The sequence below is a fragment of the Erpetoichthys calabaricus genome, chromosome 10 (assembly GCF_900747795.2).
Source record: "Erpetoichthys calabaricus chromosome 10, fErpCal1.3, whole genome shotgun sequence".
In the NCBI taxonomy this organism is placed as follows: domain Eukaryota; kingdom Metazoa; phylum Chordata; class Cladistia; order Polypteriformes; family Polypteridae; genus Erpetoichthys; species Erpetoichthys calabaricus.
Window position 1 is genome coordinate 17,148,577 of NC_041403.2, and position 27,607 is coordinate 17,176,183.

The 27,607-nt window shown below is 38.7% G+C and overlaps 1 protein-coding gene across 1 annotated transcript in view; it reads left to right on the forward strand.

Annotated features, from left to right (window-relative positions):
* Positions 1–27,607, forward strand: part of cachd1 (cache domain containing 1) — a 296,821-nt gene that overhangs the window by 205,318 nt on the left and 63,896 nt on the right. Inside the window, exons 5-11 of the mRNA XM_028810950.2 lie at positions 9,798–9,924; positions 13,426–13,570; positions 17,091–17,307; positions 18,795–18,944; positions 21,662–21,895; positions 22,458–22,607; positions 26,301–26,424. Coding sequence (XP_028666783.1) covers positions 9,798–9,924; positions 13,426–13,570; positions 17,091–17,307; positions 18,795–18,944; positions 21,662–21,895; positions 22,458–22,607; positions 26,301–26,424 — 1,147 coding nt within the window. The remainder of the gene's footprint in view (positions 1–9,797; positions 9,925–13,425; positions 13,571–17,090; positions 17,308–18,794; positions 18,945–21,661; positions 21,896–22,457; positions 22,608–26,300; positions 26,425–27,607) is intronic.

Sequence of the window (27,607 nt, forward strand, 5' to 3'; positions counted from 1 at the left end):
ACAGCTTCTTGAGAACTACTGTTTGTAATTATTTAAACTAATTAGCATATCACTTACTCAGTGTCACCAGTGGAAATTCAGGGGAAAGTTTTTCAAGATGGAAGATAGCTTCTTCACACAAAAACTGTTAACTATTAGGTAAATGAAGAAAAGCTAAATGGAGTGAATGGTGCTCTATTTTGTTAATTTTTATATGTTCTTTCCGTATCTGGATTCTACTTTAGACATACCATATAGTATATTAAGGGTTCCTGCATGATTTAGAACACTTGCCTAATTTCGTCGATTGTTTCTTTCTTTAAATGTGTATGTGGTTACATATTGTCAACTTTGCATTTTTTTTTATTTATCTGGATTTGTGCTATTATATTAATTGTTCATTCAGAGTGCAGCATATCCAGTGCTTAATGACTCCTTTAATTAGAAATGGCTTACCTATTCAAAATACTGTATTGCTATAACAACATTAGTTTCATACAATGTGTTTTGGAGAAGGTCATTCAAGTAAAACCTCAAAACAAACAACATGAAGACCACAGTAATTGTCATTCCTCAACATCCCCACAGTAATCAATTAAACAACAAACACACTTTGTGACATATTTATCGAATTACTGTGGAGGACTACAGGGTAGGGCAGACTCCTGTAAATTAGAACTGGATTAAGCAGGTTTAATAATAGGCCAACAAGGTTTTATATCAAAAGTCAATTCATGAAGTGCTGAGGCAAATGATGTTGTATTTATGGTTGATAGGTATCTTGTGTGACCCATACTGGTACATTGAAAAGTTGTTACATTTTAAGGTGCAACAGTCATCTAATCAGGAATGCTGTTCTATATGGGTTATGATAATTATTGTCAGTAATTCTGGAAAAAATGTGCAATATTTGTGTGTTGGTCATGTAGGTGGTTAATTACATAATGACACGGAAGGTAGTTATAATATCTGTACAGATTCTCTTATGCCTCTACCTTTTTTCCTTCACTTGTTATGGTTATCAGCCATTACCCACTTAAAAAAAAGAGAGAGAGATTTATAAACCATGCACAGCCTTTTCCGCTTATGAGAAGACGTCCCTGTGTCTGTGTAGATATCTGATCACTCTGAAAAGCAGATGGGCTTTTCAAGTGGAGTCAGGTCGAGTTGGGTCCGCTGACAGAGTTTAGCAGTGTTTCATTCTGCACTCATCTGCCCAAACAATGTTGGATATATTCCAAAGAGTTTTAATGCTGATTTAATATTTCTGGAAAATCAATGAAACATTTCCTGTAAAAGCTCAATTTATTTAAGTCCAAAGCTAAACTTCTATATGAACATGAACAACTCTCTGATCTTGCCATTTTGCTCTTACAGAAAGACCTTACTGTTAACCAAGATAAAGTCATTACAATCTGTTGAATTCTAAGAAATGGAAAACACAGAAATAAAAGTTGGAACTAATTTGTAAGAAATTCTACATTTTTAAGTGCCCCTTCTTCTGTTTTGAGCCACTGTCCCCCAAAAATTTTGTGCACTTTATTTGGGAGGCAGTATCTGGATAGTTGTCAAAGTGAAATTTTGGTAAGCAGGTAATTGCATACTATTGATAAACCTACCCATTCAGTTCAGGAGGAAACAAAAAAAACATTTGAAATGTAAGTCAATGATTAAGAGCTAAAAAGATAGTGTTCAAAAGTATGACTAAAAGAAACGAGCAGACTGAAAAATAGTGCAGCGGTTAACACTGCAGCCTCGTGGAGCCTGTATCCTGGATTTGAATATCACACCTGCTGGTTATCTGTGTGGAGTATCCATATTCTCAGAGCCTGTGGGAATTTTCAACCAGTTGCTCCAGTTTTCCTTCAACATCCCCAAAGATGCGCATGCAGTGTTAATTGGGAAATGGAAATTAGCCTTGTGTACTTGGCTCCTTGTCCAGATTTGGTCTATGTTATGTGCCTAATGTTGCCAAAGTACGCTTTACAGTGATCCCCTACCTATTGCGGAAGTTACGTTCCAGACCCATCAGCGATAGGTGAAAATCCGCAATATAGAAAGACCATATAAATATTTTTTTTTATAGTTTAAGCCTTAAAATACCCATCCCACACACTTTAAACACATGTAAACTTTTTAAAACACACTTTGTGAACACATATGATATGTGGATGTCAGGCTAAGGATATGAGTAACATCTCTCTATTATAAAACATTGCAACATCACGCAAGGCAAGGTAGTGAGACTGAAGAACAGCTGCTGTACAGGCTTTTAAATGATCGACGTCCAGAGCAACAAGCAGAACAGGCATCTTTGCAGAAGCAGCACAAAGCCAGTAGCTGATCCGTCCATTTATGCTTAGCATGCGTTCAGCTCCCCACCCCCTTCACAACGCGAGCAGGAGAGACGCAAAGTGGCAGAAGCGTAGTGTGCCCCCGTTGAGTGAAGCAATCGAGACCAGATCATCTCGGAGAGACACTTTGATGATACGCAAGACTAGACATTACAACCTTAGGAAGCAAAACCCGTGAGACGGTGACCTTTGCACGTCACACCCTGCCTACAATTTAACTCTTTTAGGGCTAATTTTTTTTTTGTTTCTTTTCTCCCAGGGCTGAATATTTTTCCAAAAACTAACATTTTTTAAAAAAGAACACAAAGCAATTGTTTAACATATCAAATCAACAAAAAATATTTACTTTTGACAAATGTTACTGTCTTGCATGTTGTATGAGCCTGCATACTCTATGATTTCACATACATATCACATACATTTTACACAGCAAAGTCTGATCTCGCTCAAAGCAGCCAATTTCAGTCATTGCCACATTGCACTCCTTACAATATGTGTTGTTTTGATGCCTATTTTTCAATTGTCTGTTGCTGCACTTTCTAACATATATTGTTAGTGTGTACTGTAGAGAGACAAGTCACCCATTTGCCATCGTGCCATGCCACTGCCACCAAGTTTTCTTCCTGCATGAAAACCGTATTGTCACCTCTTCATCTTCTGAAACTTTATGAACTTTATGTATGGCATTATAGCCTGGCTCACCCCATGGGATTTGCTTCTGTTTATTACAGAAGTGAATAAAACTTTGCAGCAGCACGTACCTAAGCCACCAGGGGACAAAACACGTTTGGACCAATGCTCCCTGAAGTTATATCACCAGTTCTGTCCCATCTCTATTTGTAATGCCACAGCGCGCTTCATCTCGTCTTTCGTTGTGGGTTTCCACTTTGAAAAATGAGAATGCGATGCAAACGCAGCCCGCGATTCAAAAAAAGTCTCTGCCTACCTGTTTGTCTCGTCTGACAGTAGCTGAAAAGCCTGAAGTACAGCAGCTGGTGATCTGTCGTGTCCAACAGCAAGCCATGCCGGTTTGTAAACTCCGGTAGCCAGATCGGCTCGCAACGGATCAATGTCTATGTATTTATCCCATGCAAACCGTGCCGTAGATGCATCGGCTGCGCGAAGGCACTCAACTGGCAGCAGATCCGCTGGCGCGGCATCGGCTGGTGTCTGATCAGCTGATGCCTGCTTCTCACTCTCTTGCTCGATCTCCTGATCACTGCCAATAAAATCCGATTCTGAAAAATCAAAGAGTCCGACTCCGCGATAATGCGCCAAACATCGTCTGCCGAGTGTTTTCTTTTCTGCACTTGCTTCGCTGCCTTTTCACATGTCGGTGCCATCTTGCCTTTGTTTACATTTCGCAACTCACGCACACGCAAGGTTTAGTTGCCGAGTCAACGAGTCTAGCATTCCTCCAAGCACAGAGGGAATGCCTGTGACGTGACAGTGAGATTTGTCGCCATTAACAGCTGATTGTCGCCCCCTATCCCTGGATGTCGACATTAGCCTTCAACCCCTCCCGTCGACAAAAATCGACATCCGCCCTAAAAGAGTTAAAACAAGTTCACTGACATCTAATCTAGCAGTTGTTGGAATGCTTTTGGCAAACTTCAGTTGCTCCCAGCTCTTAAAACAAGGACAAGCAGAACATGCAGCTTGCCAGCAGCAGCTGCAGAAAGCCAGCAGATGATCCGAGCACTTCTCCATACTGTGCGTTCAGCCCTCACCCCACTCCTCCTCCTCCTCCTCCTTCAGAACGCGCAGAGCGACAAGCAGAACAGGCATCTTGGCAGAAACAGCACAAAGCCAGTAGCTGATCCGTCCACTTCTGCTTAGCGAGCAGCAGAGACACGAATTGGCAAAAGGACAGCTGCTGTACAGGCTTTTAAGTGATTGACGCAAAGCGTGACAAGCACAACACACAGCTGGCTAATTTAAATTGTTTATCTGGTAAACCAAACCCGGGGGTGGGCGAGCGTAGCGAGTACGTGACAGAGCCCCCTAGTAATAATAATTATTTTAATAAATCCGTGATATAGCAGGGGCGCAATGGCTGAACTGTGATATAGCGGGGGATTGCTGTAGTCCATTCTAACCTGAATGTGATTAGGTTGATTTTTGAGGATGAGAATACTATGTCCCATTTCATGCGTACTGACACAAGTTTTTTTGTAAACTCTCCCCTTGGCAGCAGTGGTTATCTTGCTATTCATGCTGTAGTAGCTCATTGTAATTTAAGTAAAATGTTGGTGGCATGATGGGACATCGTAGTCAGCAGTACTTTATCAAATGTTGAGTGGTTGAACCTTTCATTTCTGCCCTGGTCACTGTTCTGCGTGTGTTTTGCTTGTTTACCCTATATTGGTATCCCATCAGTTTTTAACAATCCTTAACTATTACTGGTAAGTTTATTTTTCCAAATAGAAGTGTACTTTCATTTTCTTAGGTATCTGAGATTTGAAACCATTACAGATTAACAGAGTTAGTTGTCTAGAAACAAGCAAGAATCAGATGATCAGGTAAACCTTCATTAGAAGGATGGAAATAGAGTATTGCATGCTTAGTTAGTAATCTCTAACTCTTAAATACACACAGGTTATAAAATATAGATATTTCATAACTTTCAAGGGCATTTAATGTCATTTGATTTTAAAGTTGAAGTATTTTAAATTTTTAGTTCATCAACAGTCAGTGATTACTTTTTTATTAAATGTTTCTGTAACAGTGAGTCATAAGATAATAGAATGCATTAATAAAATACATTTAATACATGTAATTTAGCAGCACTTTCCAGTATTATGTAGTTTAAAACATACCATGAATAGGCTTGTGGAGGCTCAATAGCTGTCATAGACAACAGATTCCAATTCAAGTGATTTTACAATTTGTTTTTGTTCGTTGTAGCGGTCTGTGGCAAATTGTTTAACTTTACTTAAACATCACACATTTAAAAAAAGAACCAAAAATAGTTACGACCTCTGTTCAGATCTAAAGGTTAAACCTGTTAGTTGCTTCAGACAATGATGGAGAGCTGGGCTGGTGCATTGCTGATAAATGATAGTGTTGAGAAATACTTTAGAATGTGTAGATAATGCAGCTGTAAAGTTGTTACATAAATGTGAGTGGACACTGAAGGCACATTTTAATGGCAGGTATAAATTATATACTAATACAATCTATATTTGAAATGCATGTTAAAAGGGGTCTTTGAGGAAGCGAACAGTCATTGTGGGCCACATGTAACATGTTTTGGATATTGATGGTGGGCCTTATTAAAAAGGTTCAAGGCCTGGATCCGGTCTGCAGGCCTTGAGTTTGACATTCCTGATGTAGACAGACAGACATGGCAACCCAAGTATGTGCTTTTCTTAATATATGCAAACATACCTAAAACATTTTATTACTTACCTAAAAAAGTAAAGACTTTGTAAAAGTAACTATTAAAAAAAGTGTCCTACAACCCGTAACTCTCAAATATTCTACATTTGGAAAATTTCATAGATGTTAAAATTACATGAAAACACAGCAAATAAGAGAAAACAAAAAATAAATAAAAAAAACATGAAACAGTTGCAAAATATCACCAGAAAGCTTTTAATCTGCTAAAGATCAAGACCCAGAGACATGCAGGTTGGTGATTTTGGAACAGCTTTATATGGGCCTTTTTTTAGTGTGTTTTGTGCACCTAGTGATAGTTTACCTTCCTATCCAAAGTAGGCGCACGTCTTGTCCAAAATGCTTGCAGAATGAGCTCTGGTTAAACTGTTTGATTGGATTTACTGCATATAGATGGGTCATGGGTTACAAAAAGCACAAATATTTTTGTTCAACTGGATTTCATCGACAGGCGGATCGGTGCGGCATCCGCAGTAATGTGGGCTCTGCATCGGTCTGTCGTTGTGAAAAAGGAGCTGAGCCGCAAGGCAAAGCTCTCAATTTACCAGTCGATCTATGTTCCTACCTTCACCTATGGTCATGAGCTATGGGTAGTGACCGAAAGAACGAGATCGCAAATACAAGCGGCTGAAATGAGTTTCCTCCGCAGGGTGTCTGGGCTCTCCCTTAAAGATAGGGTGAGAAGCTCAGTCATCCGGGAGGGACTCAGAGTAGAGCCGCTGCTCCTCCGCATCGAGAGGAGTCAGATGAGGTGGCTCGGGCATCTGATCAGGATGCCTCCTGGACGCCTCCCTGGTGAGGTGTTCCAGGCACGTCTAACCGGGAGGAGGCCCAGGGGAAGACCCAGGACACGCTGGAGGGACTATGTCTCTCGGCTGGCCTGGGAATGCCTTGGGATTCTCCCGGAAGAGCTAGAAGAAGTGGCCGAGGAGAGGGAAGTCTGGGCATCTCAGCTCAAACTGCTGCCCTCGTGACCCGACCTCAGATAAGTGGAAGAGAATGGATGGATGAATGGATGGATTTCATCTGCCGATTTCCATTTGTAGAGATGAACAAAGCTAACTAGTTTTGACGAAAACGAATATTTAGCAGCTGTCATAAATACTAAAGTATAGTACAGAATGTACTTTATCACCATCTTCGATCATTTTGTGAACACATATCAGAGAACGTAACCAGCAGTGCCCTCAGCCACACTATAAGCTCTTTCACTGGTGTGCAGCTTTAACAGCAGCTAGCTTTGGAGCTGAGTGGTAGAACTTGCTGTTTTAGTTCCCACTTTCCTACGTACATAATTAGTTTTGTTTAAATTGTCTGTGTTTTGTGATTAAAAGTACAATGATATTCCTTCTCTGTGAGAGTATTAATATGTTTGAAATGATTTTCTATGAAGTAATAAAGCATTATGCATTTGAGAAAAAATTTACATTCATGGACATTTTTCATTGCAAATACATACAAAAATCAGGTCACAAATATCTGAAGGAACAGCACTTGTTTTGTAACCTGAGACCTGACTGTCTGTGTACTCCATGTATCATTCCAGGGTATACTGTACCTTGTATTCTATTTTCTCCTTCATTATTTCAGTTAGGTTTCGGTTTTCAGTGTCCTTGAACTGTATATCCACCACTCTGTACTTTTGTGTACTCCCAAGATGTAGCAGAAGCAGTGGTTTTGTTATCCAACAGCAATGAGGATAGGTGGGCAGTGAAGATAAAATATTTTTATGTTTGAATCTATAAACTTGGTTTAAAAAATCATTTGCAACACCTACTGATAAAAATCCTTACATTTATTTCTTCTCTCCTACACTGTGAAGTGGTACTGTTGGATAGACTTACCCATATGCTGCAAAAAATGAAACCTACATAGATTCTTAACCCTTTAACCGCCAACTCCCTAAATATTCCCCACGACAGGCAAAATCTGAACAATTTTCGTTTTTTTACTTTTTTACATTTATTCAAGCAGTATTGACCACTAAATGTTGTGCAAGTTCTAGAAATGGGCAAACACATACAACTGGAGTACCAGTTATCCATCCAAATGGTGTACCCATTGTCCAATAGTGGTAGGGCAAGGTACACAACAATTTTCTCTGAAAGTCCAAAGTCCTTACATTCATCTGGCAACACTGCTGAAATACTACTCATAGGATCCTCTTTGCCAGTGTATACACGAAATCTATAAATGTAACCTGAATTCTCAGCTAAGCAAAACATCTTGATACCAAACCGTGCCCTTTTCGATGATAGATACTGTCGAAACTGTAAGCGGCCCTTCCACAACAATAAACTTTCATCAACTGCAACTGACGGTCCTGGCATGTAGGGCAACTGAAATGTTTCAAATAAATGGTCAATCAAAGGACGTAGCTTGAACAAGCGGTCGCGGTTTGGATCTTTCTTATCTGGCTCATTTCTGTTGTCATTCAAATGAAAGAATTTCAGCAGCAAAGAGAATCGGTTACGTTTCATGATACCTGCAAAAATATGTGTTGCATACATAGGATCTGTAGACCAGTACATCTCAATATCTGGTTTTCTGATTATTCCCATCAACATCAAAATCCCAATGAACTTTTTCACTTCGTTTTCATCAGTGTCTACCCAAGCACGAACACGGGAATGTGGAGGTAAATTGGGATTTTTCTCAATAAACTGTGCTGCATACAGATTTGTCTGATTAACAAAATGTCTGATCAAATCAGGTGACACAAACAGCTCATAAAACTGCTCAGCAGTGTAATTGTTTACATCAACAGTAAAGCCACACGTTGCCTCAAACGGATGCAGAAAAGGTAGTTCACCACGGGCAGCAGTCCAGTTGAGATGCTGGGGATACACCCACTCATCGCCGTCATCCGATGCGTCTTCATTCACAGTATCATGCAGCGCACGTTGCTGATCATCATTGTCGCTAAAATCTTCTTCAGAACTGCTACAATCATGATCAGAATTGTCCAAAATCGCCTGCAAAGCCTCACTTGAAGTCAGTTTACGTTTCGCCATATTCACAGCTGTCACTTCCGAATCACGTCACATAACCGGCCAAAACAACCACAGAGTTGTCGAAATACAATGTAGTAATAATACCCACGCCAAGCCGTCAGTTATACTACGCGCCAGGCATTCATATAACCATAGGCAAATGTGCCGGATAATTCCGGCAGTATGGCGTTAGCAATAAAACAACGATGCCGGATATATCCGGCAGAGGGCGGTTAAGGGGTTAGGGTAACACTATAGCTCCCATAAAGAACAGACTGTAAAAATTTAAGCTTTAGATACACAAATCAACCTTTAAATCATTTGGCACCTTTCTTTAGTTAACACTCTCCAAAGGCACTGTGTATAAAGTAAGCTGTAGAAGTTGACTTGACACTCCAGTGGCAGACATGTAACCAGTATAAGCCTTGAGCTTCTAGTCCACACTGCCTATTTGAAATTGGAAAATTAAAATCTACTGCACCAGTCATAATATCAGCATCTTCTCCAGATTATTCAGCGTCCTATCTAGATTATTTGAAACACTGCTAAGCATAAACCTAAGATAAATAAAGCTATATTTGTGTACCTTCAGTGGTGCTTGTGAAAACTTTACACTCACAAATATATCGCATTAGATCATTTTCCTCAATAAATAAATGAACAAGTATGTTTTTTTTTTTTCATTTGTTTGATTGGGTTCTCTTAATACTAGGTAATCACATTTTATGTCATATTTACAACAATAGGAAAAATTCTGAAGAGTTCACAAAGATATTTAGTTTTAGAAAAATAACACTCTCAGCAATGCATGTGGTTTTTTGGATTATGCCAAACTTTAATACCACAGATAAACATTTACAGCTTCACAATGTCATACCTGGGTTTGGGCAGCTGTTTAAAAAAATCTTTGTCGCTTTTTGATTGTTTTCCTTTATTATTAATTAGACATTGGACAGGATTGGTAGATTTATGTATTTTTTTATATTCATGCACATTTCCAGTCAGATGAATAGTGATTATTTATGTTTTGTGTTTCTCTTATAACTTTTCTTTCTCTTATTTTACATTTTAGTGCTTGCTGACAATCTCAAATCAAATCCTGGGATTAAGTGGCAGTATTTCAGCTCAGAAGAAGGCATCTTCACAGTATTTCCTGCTCACAAGTTTCGTTGTAAAGGCACCTATGAGCACCGCAGCAGGTATGGCATTGCTCTATTAAGAGAGCCTCATTTATCATCTATAGGTATAATGCTTTTTTAAGGAGAGTTTTCAAGATTTAAGATCAAGATAAGTTGCAACCTACTGTTTTAAAATGAAGTAAAATATGAGGCTATCAAATATACCTGTATAATGAATATCAGATAGCACTGGGAAAAAAAGGTTTTCTGTTCATTGTGTATCACTGAACTTGTTGGATGATGTTGATTGTGTCAGCTAAGCTTACAAAGCTCCTACAGTAGGTATATGGAAAACTTTAGTAAAAACCATGTGCAAAATAGGGAAGTTTACTGTACAGCCATTGTTTAGATGTCTGTGTTTTACTGTTGGGTGTATTTGTTGCATAAGTATTTGGAAAAAGCAGCCACAAATGTCCCCATGCCAGTGTCAACATACTTACTATTGAGATTTCTTGGTTAGTACCAAAGGGCACTACTCATTTACAGTCATGGCCGAAATTAACAGCACCCCTGGAACTTTCCCAGAAAATGCACCACTTCTCCCAGAAAATTGTTGCAATTACAAATGTTTTGGTGTAGACGTGTTTATTTCCTTTATGTGCACAAAAAACAGAGCGAAAAAGCCAAATCTGACATTATGTCACACATAAATCCAAAAATGGGCCGGACAAAATTATTGGCACCTTTTCAAAATTGTGGGTAAATCGTTTTATTTCAAGCATATGATGCTCGTTTGAACTCACCTGTGGCAAGAAACGGGTGCTGGCAATACAACAATCACACCTGAAGCCAGTTAAAATGGAGAAAAGTTGACTCAACCTTTCTGTTGTGTGTCTGAGTGTGCCACACTAAGCATGGAGAACAGAAAGAAGAGCAGAGAATTGTCTGAGGACTTGAGAACAAAAATTGTGGAAAAATATCAACAATCTCAAGGCTACAAGTCCATCTCCAGAGATCTTCATGTTCCTTTGTCCACTGTGCACAACATAATCAAGAAGTTCACAACACATGGCACTGCAGCTAATCTCCCTGGACGTGGACGGAAGAGAAAAATTGATAAAAGACTGCAACAAAGGATAGTCCAAATGGTGGATAAACAGCCCCAATCAACTTCAAAACATATTCAAGCTGTTCTGTAGACTCAGGGTGCATCAGTGTCAGCTCGAACTATCCGTCGACATCTGAACGAAATGAAACGCTATGGCAGGAGAGCCAGGAGGACCCCATTGCTGACACAGAAACATAAAAAAGCCAGACTGGAGTTTGCCAAAATGTACTTGAGGAAGCCAAAATCCTTCTGGGCGAATGTCTTGTGGACAGATGAGACCAAGGTAGAGCTTTTTGGTAAAGCTCATCATTCTACTGTTTACAAAAAACAGTCAAACATGGCGGAGGTTCTAAGATGTTTTGGGGATGTTTTGCTGCCTCTGGCACTGGATGACTTGACTGTGTGCAAGGCATCATGAAATCTGAAGACTACCAAAAGATATTGTTGCACAATGTAGGGCCCAGTGTCAGAAAGCTGGGTCTGTGTCAGAGGTCATGGGTGTTCCAGCAGGACAATGACCCCAAACATACCTCTAAAAGCACTCAGAAATGGTTGAAGACAAAGCGCTGGAGTGTTCTGAAGTGGCCAGCAATGAGTCCGGACCTAAATCCGATTGAACAGTTATGGAGAGATCTCAAAATTGCTGTTGGGAGAGACCTTGAGCAGTTTTCAATAGATGAGTGGTCAGCAATTCCAGTTGAGAGGTGTAACAAGCTTTTTGATGGCTATAGGAAGCGCTTGATTTGTTATTTTTTCCAAAGGGCGTGCAACCAAATATTAAGTTGAGGGTGCCAATAATTTTGTCCAGCCCGGTTTTTGAGTTTTGTGTGAAATTGTCATATTTGGCTTTTTTTTTGTGTTTTTTTGTGTTGTTCCAACACACATAAAAAAAATAAATGTGTATACCAAAACATTTGTAATTGCAACAATTTTCTGGAAGAAATGGTGCATTTTCTGGGAAAATTCCAGGGGTGCCGATAATTTCGGCCATGACTGTATATACTCTTGTTTTTCCTCATGGCTGTAATAATGTAATAAAAATACTAAGGAAAAGTAAACCATGTTTAAAATGCAAGCAAAACTGATTGCAAAATTGTTAAGATTATAACTTTCAAATGAATCTGTAGTGATGCAGCAGCACACATTTGTTAAAAGGGTTAATAGGCCTCCCAGCACTAGACCAGGACATAACTGAATCTGACTCAAATCGGCCTCACCCTAGGCAGCCCAACCCCAAACTCAAATGGCCAGCTTCAAGGACTGCACTTGCCCAAGATGGGGGTGCAGGCTTTTAAAAGTTTAAAATACTTTTAAATGTACAAAAGTGCCTTTTAACAGAGAAAGGGCAACTGAAAACCTCTGGTTTAAATTGTCAAACTAATTAATTATGTTAAGTCAAGAATTTTATCAAAAAACTAAAGAACAAAAAAATGGTAAAGTACAGCTGTCACAAACCAAAGACAAGACATGAATCTGCAAGAACAAGAAAATACAAGAGAAGTGCTTATAGTAATTATTCACAATCCACAACAACCCAACTGTCAATGCAGCACTGAAGGACTTTCTCTCCTCAACCTCAATATAATGGCTGGGGGTGGGTCCTCAGAAGTGACATCATAGAACACAAGAAATCTTATCAATAAACATAATTAAGCAGTATATAAATGCTAAGTAAACATAACATTATTCATTTAAAATGAAGAAAAATTACATAAAAACAAAAAAATAATAATCCAAAAACAATAACAATTTCAATAAAAAGAAAATAAACATAAGCCAAAGAAAAAACCTTGGCTAAAACGTAACAGTTATAAAGGAATATGCAGTTTTTGGCATATCTACAAACAAATTATATTTACTTTTCATCCTTGCCATTTCTTTAGATATATTAAACATCCCTTTGGGGCTTTAAGACAAATAATCAGGGTGAACCCAGTATTTAAACGTGAGCTAATATTTTGGAGTAATTTGAGGCTTAAATGCAAAGATAATACTGATTAAATCTAGGAACAAAATTAGTTGATCCCAACATGACCTACATTTTTGACTTTTGGAAGAAAATTGCTTGCAGATATGTACAAAGCTAAAGAATTCATGAGGGTGGAGAATGGGAAAGAGATTTTTAATATATTCTAGTGTAGCCAAGTTGGGCATGATTTTCAAGAGGTGATTTGGTCCTGGCAGGTTCTAAGAAGCTAATTAAACCGATACATCGCTATGATTATTGAGTCATCCTGAATGCTTGCAGGTGTGCAGCCAGCTGTTCTGTTTTCTTTCTGATAAGCTCCAGAGCTTAGTTCTTTTATCAGCAAGGAGTGGGCGACAAGGATTAAACAGCGTTTGCCTTTAAATGAGGTGACTGCAGAGAGAAAGTGTTGTCAATGAAAGGACCAAGAAGACAGCAGCTTGCAAGATAACAGGGAGTTGGTGTCCTGGTTGATGTGACTTTTCATTCTGGTTTGTTTGTATTCCAGGCCAGTATATGTATCTGCAGTAAGGCCTCAGTCCAAGTATATTGTTGTTATTGTCGACCACGGTAGTTCGGCCAGTGAAAATCAGCTTCAGATTGCTAAAGATGCTGCCCATGTCATTCTGAATGCTATTGATGAACATGACAAAGTGAGTATAAATGCATTTATTTTTTAATTCTTGGGGATTTCTGCCTCTTTCTTGTTCTCCTTATGCTCTTTCTTCTCACTCCATTCATTTCTCTTTGAGATTGGTTGTTTTAGTTTCAGCCTTCTGAATAATTTGAATTCTTTCTTAGATGATTTTCTGCATCGATTTTGTCAACTTAGGAAGGTTTTAACCTCAGCTATTGCTGAGTTGCAAGGAGTACTTTAAGCAGAACCGGTGATACCCCTCCTGTAAAGAGAAATTTGTAAAAACTTTGTTTGGGAATTGGATCCATTTCCTCCTAAATGGAATCGCAGTAGTGATTTCAAAGCTCCATTGTAGTATGAACAATGGGGTGGAAGAGATGTGGCCTACAATGCTGAAAGATTTGAATTATTGCAAGAGTTATTGGGTTTGGAAGGCTCTGACTGTATCTATTTAAATTTCAGATTCAAAGGAATCGGTGAGTGTTGTATAGGTGAACAGTATGCCAGGTCTTTGACCTTACACAGGTACAGTAATTAGAATAGTGGAAGATGGCCATTCATATCTGCATGTAAGTTAAAGTCTTAGAAATGGCATACAACCAAGCATCCCTTGGAAGCTTTCCCATGTAATTGTTACACAGCATTGAATCCCAGTGGATTTAATTTGTTTTTTTTGACATTGATCATCAGATCACAACCCCCTATTTTCAGAAAATTAATTGGTAATGCAAATATTCATCCCCTCCAATATGACTCCCTTAAGTCATCACTAGTGAAGCCAGTTAGTTTCAGAAGTCAAATAATGAGTTCATGAAGATCACCTGTCCGGGGTTTCACTTAATTGTATTCTAAATACTGTGTAAAGGTCAGCTTGTGGTAAGTCAGTATGGTGTCCTAACCTACACAATGAAGGCCCAAGAGCACTCCAAGCACACCTGAAGGGGTTGCATACAAAAATATACAAGTCACTGAATATCCCTTGGAGTCCAAATAAATCAGTCATTTAGAAATGAAAAGAGAAAGGCAAAGCTTTAAATCTGCTGGAGCAGGCTATATAAAAAAAGTTGAAAAAAAGCAAGGGAGGCCACCAAGATACCTTAGAGGACTCTAAAGGAGCCACAATTTCAAATGACTTAGAGTGGAGCGAGACCGAGCAGACAACATCTGTGTTCAGCTGCTTCGCCAGTTACAGCTTTATGGAAAAGTGGCAAATAGATAGATACTTTATTAATCCCAAGGGGAAATTCACATACTCCAGCAGAAGCATACTGATAAAGAAAATATTAAATTACAGATAGCCATTGTTTAAAATAACAAATGCAGAGAATTGGCCAGAAACCACATGGAACATTCTGAATTCAGCTGGAGGAAAGTTCCCTGGTCTGATGAGACCATAATTAAGCTTTTTGTTGATCAGACTAAAAACTACGTGACACTGCAGATTATCAGAAATGCATCATCATGAAGCATGGTGGTGGCAGTATCATACTGTGGACGTGCTTCTCTGCAGCAGGCCCTAGAAGACTTCCATCCATCCATCCATTGTCTCCCGCTTATCCGAGGTCGGGTCGCGGGGGCAGCAGCTTGAGCAGAGATGCCCAGACTTCCCTCTCCCCGGCCACTTCTTCTAGCTCTTCCGGGAGAATCCCAAGGCGTTCCCAGGCCAGTCGAGAGACATAGTCCCTCCAGCGTGTCCTGGGTCTTCCCCGGGGCCTCCTCCCGGTTGGACGTGCCCGGAACACCTCACCAGGGAGGCGTCCAGAAGGCATCCTGATCAGATGCCCGAGCCACCTCATCTGACTCCTCTCGATGTGGAGGAGCAGCGGCTCTACTCTGAGCCCCTCCCGGATGACTGAGCTTCTCACCCTATCTTTAAGGGAAAGCCCAGACACCCTGCGGAGGAAACTCATTTCAGCCGCTTGTATTCGCGATCTCGTTCTTTCGGTCACTACCCATAGCTCATGACCATAGGTGAGGGTAGGAACATAGATCGACTGGTAAATTGAGAGCTTCGCCTTGCGGCTCAGCTCCTTTTTCACCACGACAGACCGATGCAATGCCCGCATTACTGTGGATGCCGCACCGATCCGCCTGTCGATCTCGCGCTCCATTCTTCCCTCACTCGTGAACAAGACCCCGAGATACTTGAACTCCTCCACTTGGGGCAGGATCTCGCTACCAACCCTGAGAGGGCACTCCACCCTTTTCCGGCTGAGGACCATGGTCTCGGATTTGGAGGTGCTGATTCTCATCCCAGCCGCTTCACACTCGGCTGCGAACCGATCCAGAGAGAGCTGAAGATCACGGCCTGATGAAGCAAACAGGACAACATCATCTGCAAAAAGAATTTTTAGAATTTTTAGAAGACTTGTCTGGGTAAAATGAATGTGGTAAAATTCAGGGAAATCTTGGAAGGAAAACCTGATGCAGTGTCCAAGTAACCTGCACCTGCAAGACAATGACATCACACATAAAGCCAAAGCGACACAAGGATGGCTTCAGAACTTCTTCTTCCTTCAGCTGCTCCCATTTAGAGGTCACCACAACAGATTATCCGTCTCCATCTGACCCTGTCTTTTACATAGCTTTCTGCCACACCTCTTACCTGGTATTTCCTTCCTTTCTTTACCAGATGTACCCGACATCTCTCCTCTGCACGTGCCCAAACCATCTCAGTCTCGCCTCTGTCACTTTTTCACTGAACAGTCGTACCTGTGTTGTCCCTCTAATATACTCTTTTCTAATCCTGTCTACCCTCATTACTCCGAGCAAAAATTGTACTAGCATCTTCAATGCTGCCACTTCCAGCTCTGCCTCTTGTGTTTTCATCACTGTCTCCAAACCATATCACATAGCTGGTCTCACTACTGTCCTATAGACCTACCCTTTCACTTTTGCAGTTACTCTTCTATCACTAATCACTCCTGTCTCTCTTTTCCATCCAGTCCACCCTGCCTGCACTCTCTTCTTTACCTCTCTGCCACACTCTCCATTGCTTTGGACCGTTGAACCCAAGTATTTAAATTTGTCTAGCTTCACTACCTCTACTCCTTGCAGTCACACACTTTCACCAACTTCCCTCTTATTTGAACACATGTACTCTGTTTTACTCCTACTGGCTCATTCCCCTTCTCTCCAGTGCATACATATACATATCCTGCACCACCCTCACTTACTTCTCTATTACTCCCAACTTCCTCATACAGACTTCTAATATAGCAATTCTGCCAATGAATGGTGGATGTTTATTAAAGCCGTGCTAAAGATTTTACAGTGATATGCAAACATAAGCGAAACATTAAAAAGAGTTAGAGAGGACTGACATGAGAATAATCTGGAATGAAGAGCTTGACTTGAGTGAACTGGAGTGCCACTGGTAAGATGAAACAGGCTAAGTGAATGTGAAGACAAAGCGGTTTAAAGTGGATGATTTTAAATGACAACTCACTTACCTGTGGCTTTTTCAGACAGATGATTACAATCACCATAGCTCCTGCACAAGTTGACACATTTTTCCTTTGTTTTTCATGCTGCAGATTTCCCTGTTGGCTGTAGCGGACACTGTGCGGACTTGCTCCTTAGACCAGTGTTACAAAACATACCTCTCTCCAGCCACCAGCGAGACTAAACGCAAGATGTCCACCTTTGTAAACAGCATTAAATCTTCTGACAGTCCCACTCAGCATGCTGTTGGTTTCCAGAAGGCTTTTCAGCTCATCAGGAACACGAACAATGGGACTAGGCTTCAGTCAAGTATGCCATTCTCTTTTGTTCTTTTAAATACACCTGTGTAAATCTTCACCTTGTAGAAAGTTTACATTTTTTTTATTATGGGCGGTTGTGCAATTTATTTTTCATCCACGTGTAAACTGTAGAATATGTCTAATAAGGTCCATGCCCCATGTTCGCATTTAACTGTACAAAAAATGTGCTTTTGAAATTTCCCAGTCATTATTTGAAAACATGCTAATTTTTTTCTTAATGCTCTACAGCAGACAAAGGATGCTCATTATGTTTGGTTCAGGATTTCTTGCCAGATTGTAGGTTTGGAATTTGTCCCAGACAGACGCAGGTGCAGAATCCAGACTTTGTTTATTTCTGTTATATGAAGGAGCTTAAAGCATCACAGTGCCGCTCAAGATTTTACACTTTGATTAGAAAGAGGAAAAAAAAGTTGCACCCTGAAACAATGTCTTTTTTTTTTAATGAAAACTGGTATACAAAACAGGCAACCTGTGACCAAGAAATGATTCTCCAATCTGAGCAAAGGAATATTTTTGCTTTTCACCCAGAGGTTAATTAGGACTTAGTAAAACCCTGATTGTTTCTGATACAAGAAGCTACACAGGTGGTGAGCACAGTAACGCAGAGATTAATGCTGCTGCCTTACTGATCGCATGTTCTAAATGTTCTAGGTTTGTATTCTCTGCTGTTTATCAAAGGACCGCTGCCTCAGGTTAACTTTTTTACTTTTTTAGCAGTGTATTATCTCCCACATGATGTTATTACACAACATGTAGCAAACGTTTGTGAATCATTTCATATATGTTCCAAACAAATTTGTGGCTATGGTCAATATCTTCTTGTGAACAACTGAACTTTAACCAAATTCCTAAGATAACAATAGATCATGGACCCGGGATGAGCGCTCTTAGTGTAGAGCTTAATTCTGTGTCCTAGTTTCTGGTCCATATTGCACAGTGACACCTTTATTTTTTACACTTTTTTAGTTTTTTTAACACTTTTTTAAAATTGCATGTGTAACTAACTAGCATGGACTATGCAACTTTATGGAAATCCTGACAAAATCGATGATCTCACCTGTTTAAAAAAATAAATAAAAAGTGAAAGTAATTTTAGCTATTTTCTAGCTAACATATTAAGTTCAGGGTTCCAGAGAGAGAGTGCATATCATGGCATCATTGGCATGGATCAAGTCTAGATGAGGCATCAGTCTGTCCAAAGATACACTCCTGCATATACCAACCTAGACTCTTGTGGGGACAATTCTGAATCATGCTGTTGAAAACATTGAAAATTATAATACCCATTTCTCTGTTACTTTTTTTATTACATGTTATTAAGAAACAACAGTTGGATGTGGTAATAACACTTCAACATGTTGCCTCCTTACCCATGAATCAAACTTGATATCACTTACAAAAGAAATCCCAATGGTAAAGTAGCTTTTCTTGCATATACCTTAGGTTGAAATTTTTTATTTCTTGTTGTCCTTGCAGATATTGACATGGTGATAGTGTACCTTTCATCCGGTAGCACATCACGGGACTCCTCAGAACAAGACAAGAAAGTGACACTAGATGTCATCAGTGAGGAGAATGGCTATTTGAACAACTCCGTCATGATTCTTACCTATGCACTGATGAATGGTAAGGTGTTTCTGTAAAGAGAAGCTGTTCTGATAAGTTAGGAATGTTTCATTTTGTCTTTCACTTCAAAACGGTGCTCCTTGTACAAGTGATGACAGCAAGCAAGCAAGTAAGTTTGTTTAGTATTTTGAATTTGAACAGGAGCAAATTTTTTCTTTAAATACAGAGATGCTTGTATTAATGAAGAAGAATCAGTTGTCACTGCTTAGTAAACAATACAGTTGTTCAGTTTAAGAGCCAAATTAGACTTTTATTTGTAAACTTGTTAAGCCTAATAGCCGTATATCTTCTTGGTAAACATCTTATGAAGATTTTATTTTATTAGAATTTTAAGACGAGCCAAATCTCTTAGGCAAGTAACATTATTTTCATGGAAGACTAGCCGAATCACTACAACTTTAATAACAAGAGAGCTTAATTCCCTTCATGTAGATTTGATTATTCATAAAAGTATGTCTGTGGTATTTATTGAAATAGCACTTGTTAAAAGGACTGCTGCAACAATATGATAAATATTAAAATACATCAAAGTGAACAACATTTATACTCTGATGTCAGGGACACCCAAGTACCTTGCATTATGTAGCGAAGGAATACTCAGATGGTTTTAATAAAGGATTAACATCCACTTGTCTCGTGTTCTGTTTAGATTGCATTAAAAAAATAGAGTAAAGGGGGTCGTTAATTACAACAATTTTTTGTTTGTGTCTCTCTCCACATTTGCCTTTAAGATGTCATAATGGGCTGTTTTTAACATTTGGGATTGTGTGTGTGTGTGTATATGTTATATATAATGTGCACTCACACTTTTGAATACATGTACACACATGAGTATAAATATATGAAGCAAATTACTATGATGTGTTAATGGCTGTGAAAAGCAGAGACTGAAGTAGAGGGATAAATGTTCATAAATCGAACAGCCAAACACAAGAACGTGTTTATTATTATTTAGATATTTGGCAGTTATCTATCTGTCTGACACTTCAAGTGAGGTTTCAAGTCTTCATTTGAGTTTTGCTCATTTCATCCATGGAGTTGGCTCCCTAAATCCAACAGACTGAACTTTGTAATCCTCGGCATTCACTGATTATGACTCTAAGCAATTTACCTAGTCTGTGATTCTGTATTCCACGTTGTAAGTAAACAGTTGTTATTTGTACTTTTAATTTATAATCCACTTTGTTCTAAGTCATTAAAATAGAACATCAGGGCACTTGTGATAAGTATGGACGATTCAGCCCGACATGCTTGCCCATCCTATTCTTTTATTTTTTTCAAAATTACATCAAGTTCAATTTTGGTGGCCCCAAAACACTTCTCCGTCCTACCATGTGGTCATTTATTCCATGTGTCTGTGATTCTTTGTGTGAAGAAAAATGTTCTGATATTTGTGTGAAATCTGCACTTAACAAGTTTCTAATCTTATCCCTGTTCTCTTGTTGAAGTAACAGCCAGCATCCATTGTGCTAATTCTTTAAAAATGTGAAATACTACAATCATATCGTCTCTTAAACTCCTTCAGTCTTTCCTCATAGCTGATATCTCACAGTCCTGGAATCTGCCTAGTTGCTCTCCTTTGGACTTTCTCGAGCATTGCTCCATCTATTTTGTAAAATGGAGATCAAAGTTTTACATCATGTGAGTTCTCACTAGAGCGCTATAAAGCTTAAGCATAACCTCACTTGAATTGCGCTCAACACATTGTGCTATGTAACCTAATACATGGTTAGTCTTCTTGAGCACTTCTATAGACTGCCTGAATGTAGTTAATAACCAGTCCACCATGACTGCTAGATCTTTCTTATCTGGGGTACTTTCAAATTTCAGATCTCTCATTGTGTTTTCAAATCTTCTGCCTACAAGTAACGCTTTACATTTACTTACCTTAAACTTCATCTGCCATAAATGCACCTGACCCTGCATGTCCATGTCCTTCTTATTCTGCGTTATCTGCCCTTCCACCTATTTTGGTGTCATCTGCAGGATTAACCATCTTGTTGATTATGTTCGTGTCCAGATCATGAAGTTATAAGGTAAATTACTGTATGCTGTAGTTACTCATCCATCCATCCATTTTCCAACCCGCTGAATCCGAACACAGGGTCACGGGGGTCTGCTGGAGCCAAGCCCAGCCAACACAGGGCACAAGGCAGGGAACCAATCCTGGGCAGGGCGCAGTGCTGTAGTTATTTTTTGGGTTATTTAAAGGACAACAAATTAGATATTTTCTAGAAAGGAAAAGACTGAAGTATTATAGTGTGCTGTCTTCATCATGTGCTGCACCAGATGGTATAGTACAGTCATGAATATCAATTGTTTTCTCTCTCATTTGGAATAATCCTATTCCATCTTCTGTAGTTTATTGGGAAAAGAACATCTCATTTTACATAATGCTAGGAAATTAAATATTCTGTTTGAGGAACAATCTAAAGGTTTTGCATAATTTGGCAAGAACTGATTAATGGTATATTCAAACTCGCTGGGTCTCTATTAGTATACTGATGCCTCATTGTACATGAGGGACCTATTTATACATATTGAATTCTGAATTTAGGAGGGATTTGGTTTGACGTGAGACATAAATGTTTATAAAATAGTATTGATTGTATACTCAATTGTGTTTATTTTTTGTAAAGTGATTTATAAAACTAGTAAAATAGCATTAAATTAAATTAAATGCCATTCATTTTAACTCTAGTTCCTTTGTCTTGCAGAGGGAGTAACTGGGTTAAAAGAACTGGCCTTCTTGAGGGACTTGGCTGAGCAGAACTCTGCAAAATATGGTGTCCCTGACCGCACTTCTTTACCAGTGGTCAAGGGCAGCATGATGGTCCTGAACCAGTTAAGCAACTTGGAAACAACGGTTGGCCGTTTCTATATCAACTTGCCAAACAGAATGATTGACGTGGCCGTGTTCAGCCTGCCTTATACTGATGAGATGGGAGAGGGTATGTGGTTGATGACCTACTGTTTTGCAAATGTGTTTTTCTTGAAAATGTCTTTGGAAGTGTGCACTGGTGAAAGGAATCATGATTACCCTGGTGGTCATTGGTTAAACTATGGCTTTTATTTTTATTTATTTATTTTCCTGTCAAAGTTGTAACGAAACTGTATATCAAGCTTATGTCTCAATATAATATTGCAAAAAAATGCTTTTCAAATTAAACTAGATTCATCATAAACAAGATACTGTATATGTAGTCCATTTTACTAGCCATCAGTTGGTAAAAACTGTATGCTACCAGTGATGGACTTGAAATATTTGGAGACTGTAAGCAATCTTGAACTGAGCATGGTTGCCTTAGAGACTTTAATGAGCGTTTCCGACAGTTCTTGTGTTGCTGTTTTCCATCATGATTCTTGACCAGCAAATGTTCCATGAAGTAATACATAAAACAACAAAAATATATTATCATGATTATAAATTTCAAGATAAATGATAGTAAACTAGTAAAATGGCTTTCACACCAGTCATGGTGATGATAATTATTGATTACTTTTTCTTTTTAGGCCTCATAATGACAGTCAGTCGACCATGTTACTTTGGCAATTTGCTTCTTGGAATTGTGGGAGTTGATGTCAACTTGGCCTATATTCTTGAAGATGTAACGTACTACCAAGACTCCCTGGCATCCTATACTTTTCTGATTGATAACAAAGGTTTGTTCTTCAGTGTTTTCTAATTCTTCATTATTGTTTGGAATGTGTGAGGTTACAAAGAGTGAGGACATGACAGAAAGCTTTCTTTACATGGGTGTTCACTAATAGCAACAGGACTAGATGTCGTGGTGTGGGAAAAATCAGTCTGCTTGGGTGTTGCGGATTTTAAAAAAAAAAAAAAAGGCCAAGGAATTAACAGGGAACTGGCAAGAATGTCCAGTCTTTGAGAAATAATGAGGGAGTTCAGGTTTCCAGGAAAATAAGAGAACTCCTCATAATATGAGTAAAATAAAATGAGTGCTTCTTATTATGTTTGATCCTCTTTGAATATATGGCACCTCCTGGAGTTTTCGAGGAGGGAACACTTTATATATAGTACATACTTTAGGTGGGGCAAATTTGGACTTTTCTCCTGTTCAATCTGTTTTTCCTTGCAACATCCAGTCCAGAAGTTACGAAATCTTATTCCCGCCACTCAAAAGAATGTTAATTGCTTCACAAAAGAATTGTTACTTCACAGTTTATTTTTAATCCAGTTATTTGACTTAGATGCTTTTTTGAAACAGATGATGTTTTGGCACACAGTTTAGTGTTTATACATTAGATCTTCTTTGTCTTGCAACAGTTACTGTGTTTGGGTGGGTTTATTGTGATACAGTGGAACCTCTAGATACGAGTTTAATTCGTTCCAGAACTGAGCTTGTATAGCGAATTTCTCGTATCTAGAACAAACTTCCCCATTGAAAATAATGGAAATCCAGTTAATCCGTTCTGCACCCCAAATATATTAACATAAAAATCAATTTTCCTAACAAATAACACTGATAAATTATATATACTGTAGTCTACCTTTAATAAATAACACTGGTAAATAATATAACTGATTATTAAAAGAATCAAAACAGGTGTCCAAAGTGCAGTAGAGCATTCAATAAATCTTTAAATAAATAATCCTTAAAACAGTTGTGAAGTGGAGGTTTAAAATACACAAGAAAAACAATCCTTTAACACGAGGTTAAAACGTCAACAAGAAGCAGTCTTTAAAAACAGATGACAATCCCCGGTGCTTCTTCTCTGTTAGTGTCTCACCTGCTTCTCCCATGCGGGCTCTGCAACAGGCGAGACACTCTTAATGCAGCTGACCTTCTGTACACCGTCCTGCTTCAGCTGTTTGGCTCGCCTGTTCAGCTACACGCGAGCCTGCACTTGCCTGCCTGTCTGCCTTCTCTCTCTCTCTCTCTCTCTCTCTCTCTCTCTCTCTCTCTCTCTCTCTCTCTCTCTCTCTCTCTCTCTCTCTCTCTCTCTCTCTCTCTCTCTCTCTCTCTCTCTCTCTCTCTCTCTCTCTCTCTCTCTCTCTCTCTCTCTCTCTCTCTCTCTCTCTCTCTCTTCTTTTACTTTTTCTCCCCCTTAACCGGCTCGCGCTTCTCTATATATGCGGGGAGGACATGGCAGCTGCAGCCCATCAGCCACAGGAACAATCATGGATGTGGGCAGTTTCCCACCTGTGCACTTAAGTGAGAAACGCAGACACCGCAGATAGCGGCTCGCAACTGCTACCACGCCCCCTTGCTAAGCCGCGAGCTATACTCACAGCCTGGCTCGTGGCTCATTACGCGAACCAATGCTCGTATTTAGATCTGAATTTTTCGCTCATACTTTCCTCGTATTTTGAATTTCTCGTATACAGAGATGATCGTATCTCGAGGTTCCACTGTATATGTATGTGTCCAGCAAAATACAGGGCATCTTTCTGGGCTGATTCCTGCCCTGAGCCCCATGCTGTAAACAGATTTGCAACCAGTAGGATCTTGTCAATGAACATCTGCTTTATTTGAAAACATACAATAGTAATTCCAGCACACATGTAATAAACAGTAAGGTGCTAGTAATAGGGACAGAATGCTGTTAAAAATCTTAATATGTATGTTACTAATTGAATGAATGATGTGAGATGTTGTTATATTAGTGAAGATGTGTAGTATATAATGGAAATACCTGTGTAGTAATATGCTATATATATGGCAAAAATTCTTCTGTGTTTGTTATTAACCCAGATCAGTTAATGAATGCATCAATAAAATAATCCAAATATGAATTTACTGAAAAATACACTTTACAGGATTGGAAATGAATGGGTAAATAATGTTGTTAGCATCAACAAATAATAATTATTATAGGATTATATTTTACATGAGCATTAAAAAAATACACATTTAGTACAACATCAGTGTTCAAGCTCAAATTTATTGCCACAATACGGTATTTGTAAACATAGCTTCAAGAATTAGACTATTAACTGATTGACAATTACAGTGTGCCTGAAAGTGGCTAGTTACCTCACACTTACATACCTTCTGGGTTCAGCCCTAGCACAGTCGTGACTTTTGTGAATTGTGTATAATCTCCCCATGTTTATATGTGTTATAACAGATTATTCCTCCACCCTCAACATTAATTTCAACAGACAAGTGATGTACGCTGATTGACAAGTCTAAACTCATATACAGAAGGCACCAGTAAAAGTGTGCCCTGGTCTCTGCTGGTAGGATAGGTACCTCCCATGCACCCCTGGAATGGTAATTAATTAATTAATTAATTCATTACATTTATATAGCGTTTTCTCAGTACTCAAAGCGCTATCCACACAGGGAGGAACCGGGAAGCGAACACACAATCTTCCACAGCCTCCTTACTGCAAAGCAGCAGCGCTACCACTGCGCCACCTGTGAGGATGGTAAATGGATTTGCAAAATGTTCAATGCATTACAACAGTCTGCAAAAAAAAAAAAAAAAACTAGTTATGAGAAGTTTAAGTTAAACTAGTCTTTCACGTTTTTTTAAAACTTGTACACCATATGTAATGTTTGTCAAAAGATATGAAATTATTAAACAGTCTTTGTGTTGAAATTGCATATTAAAACCTTGTGATATAATTGGAAATTCTAAAGGCATAGCAAACAGTCTACCCAGGAAAAGGGGGTTGGTGTAATTTACTTCACAGCACATGAAGACCTAAGCATATTTTGGTAATTGTGAAGTATTACTGACACATTTCCAGTATTCCATTGTAAAACAGATAATCTTCTGCTGTTAACCACGCTCATTCACAGATAACCAATATATTCACAAGTACACTGGGAGAACATTCAAACTTCATGCACTCCCTGATTTAGCTGACAGGCAAACCTGAGTTCCTGTTGCCTTGAGGCCCAAATGCTAGTGATGCGCTTACCACTCTGCCTTTTTTAAACTAAACATACTTTAATTCAATTAAAACCATACAAGTGTCCCATCTCTTGATTTGATCGCACACTATGCCTTTGCTGTATTTCTCTGTCACTAGCACACACATGCATGATGATATCAGTAACAAGCAGGCAATATTTTAGTGAAATAAAGCATTAATTATTGTAAAATACCATAATTTATTGTTAAGTAATGGAATGAATTGTGTTTGCGTGGTGGGAATGAGCTTCTGTACAAAAGTTTGGAAATGAGTATAAAGATTTTATGTGCTTTAGTTTCAATGGTATATAGATGTCTTGGAATCCTTTAACTCTGTAAAGTACCCATTTTGAAAGATATTTTGTTTGGTAGTTGAATTTAAATTTTTTTCCTTATGCCATGCTTGTAGAAAAATCTTTCCGAACATTAGAAAGATCTCACTGTTTTGTCCTTTTTATGTTTTTGTAGGTTATACTTTAATGCATCCCTCGCTCACAAGGCCTTACCTTTTGACTGAACCCCCTCTCCACACAGATATAATCCACTATGAGAATATACCTGGGTTTGAACTGGTGCGGCAGAATATCATCAGGTAGGCACAGGTGTACAGATGAGAATAAAATTCTGTATTGAATGTTTTTGTACAATAACGTGTTTAAAAAATTTTGGAAGTGCTGTTGTGTGCATACAGAATTCAGTAGTAGAGCATGGCTTTTATGTAAGCTTTTTTTTAATCTCGCTTTAAACAAATAAGTCTTGGGTTTTTTTCCCCCATCAGTTTCTTTCACATAAGTAAATGTTCTAACACATTTTCTGGCTGACATTTGCATCTGGTGATAATTTTTGACAATTCAGTACTAGTCTCTTAACTTGTTATATGACCATGAGAAGTTGCTCAACAGTGCACTTATATACAATGTTAGTCTGTATGTGTATGTATAGAGATAGATTACGGATAGATACTGTATATAGATAGATATATACTGTACACACATTCAATTCAGCTTGTTTTTGTGTAGTGCTCTTCACTGAGTGCAGGTGATGTATTTTACCTGTGAACTTGTCACAAGTATGAATTTTACAAATTTCTAATTACATAATGAGTGCACAATGACACATGCATATTTGAGAGTGTTGTAATCCACCTTAAGTGTCTTTAGATTATATTTGTCCATTTCTTACTTGCCTATAGATTTAATGATGCTTATAGCCCTTCACATTATTCATTCTGTCCTAGTGTTGGTGTCATGGGTGGAGCATCTTGGTACCTCATGCTTCTTTTGTGGCATTGGCATTACAATGGATATCAAAGCAGGCTCAGACTTCAGTATTATTAGTGCTTGATTCCTATATGTACACAGACACACTAAATTCTTGCTCACCATCCACACAACCCATGAATTTCTTTTAGTTTTTCAGTTGCTTTTTACTTTGCTGTCCCACCTGATGGGAAGATTTGATACCTTGAAAAATACATGATAGTTGGACAGGCAAGCACGCCTAGAAGTGGTGAAGTGTGAGATGAACCAAAGCTAAGTCCACAAAGGTGTTGGATCCATATATGCTTAATTAAATATCTAGTGGATTTATGCCAATGTTTACACTGTTTTCTATAGTTATTAATAAAACATTTTTAAGTTGCACTTGAAGATCACATCCAGAATGTTTTCGTCTATTTAATTTTTGAAGGCATTTGATTTTCAAAGCTTTCGGTGTCCAGTTTGGAGTGTAAACCTGTAGATACAATAGAATTTGGAGGCTATACTGGTGTTTCT